The 4,575-nt window shown below is 41.0% G+C and overlaps 1 protein-coding gene across 1 annotated transcript; it reads left to right on the top strand.

The window, feature by feature from the left end:
• The first annotated feature begins 258 nt into the window (after positions 1-258).
• Positions 259-4,165, top strand: LOC134282988 (uncharacterized protein K02A2.6-like). The gene is made up of 3 exons (XM_062765413.1): positions 259-871; positions 1,051-3,281; positions 3,335-4,165. The coding sequence occupies exons 1-3, from the start codon at positions 259-261 to the stop codon at positions 4,163-4,165; spliced, it is 3,675 nt and encodes a 1,224-aa protein (XP_062621397.1).
• The last annotated feature ends 410 nt before the right edge of the window (positions 4,166-4,575 follow it).

The raw sequence follows: 4,575 nt of genomic DNA, 5'->3' as shown, positions 1-4,575 counted from the left end.
TTACGGATATAACGAACTCTGGTTTTATGAAATTACGGATATAACGAACTGATTTTGAATCCTTAAGGCAGTGAATGTTGTGACAGTATCTGTATCTAAGAACAGTAACTCTTATACTGATGTCATATGTAAATGTAATAATAGAGTTATCTTCCTTGTTATTCATGATGATGCTGCACGTGTTGTAATAAACTAGTTCTCAACGCCATCTTGACTCTGTTTGTGCTACATGGTGTCAGAAGAAAAAAAATCTGAAAAATGGATCGGTTACCGCCGCCACCCGGACTTAACCTTACTGAAAACTTAGCGGAGAACTGGGGAAGATTCGAACAGCAGTACGATGTTTACGCTGTAGCGAGCGGTGTCGCAAGCAAAGGAGACAAAGTCCAGGGGATGACCCTACTCCACGTATTAGGACCGGACGCCATTGATGTCTACAACACGTTCACGTGGACGGAAAACGACGATAAGACTAAGGTAGCAGATATCAAAAAGAAATTTAAGGAATATTGCAATCCTAGGAAAAATGTAACCTACGAGAGGCACAGTTTTAACACAAGATCTCAGAAGGAGGGAGAACCGGTCGACGCATTTGTGACTGAGCTCAAACAAAAGGCAAGTGTATGTGAATTTGGTGAACTGAGAGATTCTTTAATAAGAGATCGAATCGTTTGTGGAATTCGAAGTGATACTGTGCGTGCCAGATTGTTACGAGAACGAGAACTCACACTGCAGAGTGCCATAGACATTTGTAGGGCAGCGGAAGTGTCGGAATCGCAGCTCCGAGAAATGGGAGACGAGAAAAACGTTCACGCAGTGAGAGACAAGAAGCAGAGGTACAAACAGAAGGATGCGCAACCCCAACACAAAGGTCAGTGTAAATACTGTGGATTAGATCATCCTAAGGGGCCAGATCATTGTCCAGCTTATGGAAAATCATGTAATAAGTGTAATCAGAAGAACCATTTCGCAGTCATGTGCAAGTCTAAGATGCGGACACATCCTGTGAAACACAGAACCCAAGAAAAGCAAAAGTTCATCATATTGAAGAGAGCCGTGAAGACTCAGATGATGACTTTTTCATGCATTCTATTGACACACACAAGGATGATGATTGGACAATGAAGCTACTAGTCAATGATGCAAAACCTATTAACTTTAAAATTGACACTGGAGCCCAGTGCAACGTCATGAGTTTAAAAGCGTGCAAGTATGCCAACATTGACACTAAACAGTTAATGCGTAGCAACAGTAAATTAGTTTCCTACTCTGGACATGCCGTTAAAGCCTGTGGAAAAGTACGCACGTCAGTGAGACACAAGGACCAGTATTTTCTTCTAGAAATACAGATTGTTGATGATGACGTCCAACCTGTTCTTGGACTCAAGTCCAGCATTGACTTGAACTTAGTGAATCGTGTCTATACAGTGAAGAAGAATCAAAGTACCAAAAGTGCAGAAAGACTGTTGAAAGAATATGATCATCTATTTCATGGAATTGGATGTCTTCCAGGAAAATATGACATCAAGGTTGATTCCAGCATACCACCAGTAGTTGCACCACCTCGGAGAATACCACATACTTTGAAGGACAAAGTTTTAGAAGAACTACAGAGGATGGAATCTATGAAGATAATCTCGAAAGTGGAAACCCCAACGCAGTGGGTCAGCCCTATTGTAGTCGTCAAGAAACCAAATGGAAAAGTCAGGATTTGTTTGGATCTGCGAGAACTGAATAAGGCTATTTTAAGGGAACACTATCCACTTAAGACTGTCGAAGAAGTGGCTGCTAACCTTAAGCATGCGAAGCATTTCACAACTCTGGATGCCGCTTCAGGATTCTATCAAATACAGCTGACCGAGGAGAGTTCGTGGCTTACAACATTCAATACGCCATTTGGAAGATTTAAGTTCGAGAGACTTCCGTTTGGAATATCGTCAGCGCCGGAAGTGTTTCAGAGGGCCATGTCTCATGTATTTGAAAATCAGCCTTGTGAAGTGATTGCAGATGACATTTTGATATGGGCAGATAGTGAACAGGAACAATTAGAAAAGCTAAGTCAAATACTGAAGAGAGCTGAGGATGTTGGATTACGTTTCAACAAAGACAAGTGCAAAGTAAACAAATCAGAAGTTGAGTATGTAGGACATGTTTTCAGTTCAAATGGTGTGAAGCCCAGTGGTGAAAAAATCAAAGCAATTCTAGCAATTCCAGCACCGGAAAACAAGAAGGAACTACAGCGATTCATGGGGATGATCAATTACATAGGAAAGTTTATTCCAAACTTGTCAACCAGGAATCAATCACTCAGACAGTTGCTAGAAACCGACGTCGCATGGCACTGGAGTGACGAACAAGAAAAAGCCTTTAATGATCTAAAGGGAGCAATAACGTCAACGCCGACATTGAAATATTTCGACGTTAATGAGGATGTCAAACTTTCCGTCGATGCCTCGTCATATGGACTTGGTGCGTGCATCATGCAGAAGGAGCAATCTGTAGCTTATGCATCGAGAGCCCTGAATACAGCGGAGAGAAACTATGCACAAATCGAAAAAGAGATGCTTGGAATCGTGTATGGACTACAGAAATTCAACGAGTATGTGTATGGTAAAGCAGTTTTAGTGGAAACAGACCACAAACCACTAGAGAGCCTGTTTAAAAAACCATTGTCGAGTGCACCTCCACGACTTCAACGTATGATGTTGAAAGTTCAGCAACATGACTTAGTGGTGAAATACAAGGCTGGCAAGGAACTCTACATTGCGGATACATTGTCAAGATCGACAGGATCAGATCCAGCTGAGAAGCACGAGGAACAGTACGAAGTTCATGTGATAGAGACTATTCCTGTTAGCCAGGAAAAGGTGATGTTATTTCAGAGTGAAACCAAAAAAGACCCTGTTCTCATGAAACTGAAGGACACAGTTCTACAGGGATGGCCAACGATCCGGAAGGATTTAGACAGTGAACTTACTCCATACTGGAACTTTAGAGATGAGATAAGCATTGTTGATGGCTTATTGTTGAAAGGAGATCGTATCATTACACCAGAGCAACTTAGACCCCAGATGTTGAAAATTCTACACAGCAGTCACCTGGGACAAGAGAAATGTATACAGCGAGCTAAATCAACATTGTTTTGGCCAGGAATAATCATGCAGTTGAAGGACATGATAGAACAGTGCAACATTTGCAACCGCTACAGAAATGCGCAGCAAAAGGAGCCAATGATACCACATGAGATCCCAAATTGTCCTTGGCAGAAAGTTGCAGCAGACGTTATGTTTTTTGGGAACACAAGATACTTGTTACCGTTGACTACTTCTCAAAGTTCATAGAAGCCAACCGCTTACAAGATGGGAAAGCCGCCACCGTTATCAACATTCTGAAGCAACACTTTGCTCGACTAGGAATCCCTGAAGAGTTCATTAGTGACAATGGACCGGAATTCGCAAACCATGAATTCAAAACCTTTTCGAAGGAATACGACTTCCGTCATATTACATCTTCGCCGAGATATCCACAGAGCAATGGTATGGCTGAAAGAGCTGTACAGACCATCAAAAACCTGTTTAGGAAGGCACAGGATGACCACAAGGATCCGTATATTGCGCTTATGGAGTTGAGGAATTCAGAAATACCAGGAGTGAAACTTTCACCAGCACAGCTTCTATTTGGACGAACCACAAGGACGCTAGTACCAACCGTCAAATCCAAATTGCGACTGATGGGATTTAACTCAGAACTTGTTCGCGAGGAACTCCAGGTCATTAAAGATGCACAAAAGTCTCTTTACGACCGCAACTCAAAACCTCTTAAACCACTTGACAACGGAGATGTAGTACGTGTTAGGATTCCAGGACAGTCTATCAAAACACCAGGAAGAATCGTTAGAGCTGCAGAAACACCGAGATCGTATTTCGTACAACAAGGGAATACCACCGTGAGGAGGAACCGCCGAGACCTTATCAAAACGAAAGAACTGAGTACAGAACAACCAGTAGATACCGAAGAGTATGTTAATGGTCACTGTGATTCGTTTTGTGATAATTCTAACCGTATGAATGGTCCGTCTGTCAATTCTGGAGATGAAACAACGAGTGTTACCACATCGAGTGGTCGGGTCATCAAAGCACCTCGCAGGCTGGTGACGGAGTGTTAATTCAAACAGTTAAAGTAAATTTCTGAATCTGATGTGTAGATTTATTGTTCATTTTGTAGTTTAGTTTTGTTAGTTGTAGTTAAACACAAAAGTAAGAATATTGAGAGCTGTTTTATTATAATGATAAAATGCAAATTTATTTCAAATGTAATATAAACAAACATTTTGCAGTTAACTTAAAAGGGGAGATGTGACAGTATCTGTATCTAAGAACAGTAACTCTTATACTGATGTCATATGTAAATATAATAATAGAGTTATCTTCCTTGTTATTCATGATGATGCTGCACGTGTTGTAATAAACTAGTTCTCAACGCCATCTTGACTCTGTTTGTGCTACAAATGTCATGTTATTTACATCTTTTATAACGAATTCTCTAGGATTTTATATTTAGAACATTTTATTTTCA

This window comes from Saccostrea cucullata, unplaced genomic scaffold (genome assembly GCF_032062105.1).
Source record: "Saccostrea cucullata isolate Sc308-1 unplaced genomic scaffold, CSIRO_AGI_Scuc_v1 ctg6458, whole genome shotgun sequence".
Taxonomy (NCBI): Eukaryota; Metazoa; Mollusca; class Bivalvia; order Ostreida; family Ostreidae; genus Saccostrea; species Saccostrea cuccullata.
The sequence above is the reverse complement of the archived record's forward strand: the minus strand, read 5'-3'. Positions and strand labels throughout refer to the sequence as shown.

Bases quoted from the DNA above. Each gene is read 5' to 3' on its own strand.
- LOC134282988 (XM_062765413.1), top strand. From the start codon at position 259: ATGGATCGGTTACCGCCGCCACCCGGACTTAACCTTACTGAAAACTTA. The intron at 872-1,050 runs GTCAGTGTAAAT...ATCATATTGAAG, and splicing joins TGCGCAACCCCAACACAAAG to AGAGCCGTGAAGACTCAGAT. The intron at 3,282-3,334 runs GTTATGTTTTTT...TACTTCTCAAAG, and splicing joins GGCAGAAAGTTGCAGCAGAC to TTCATAGAAGCCAACCGCTT.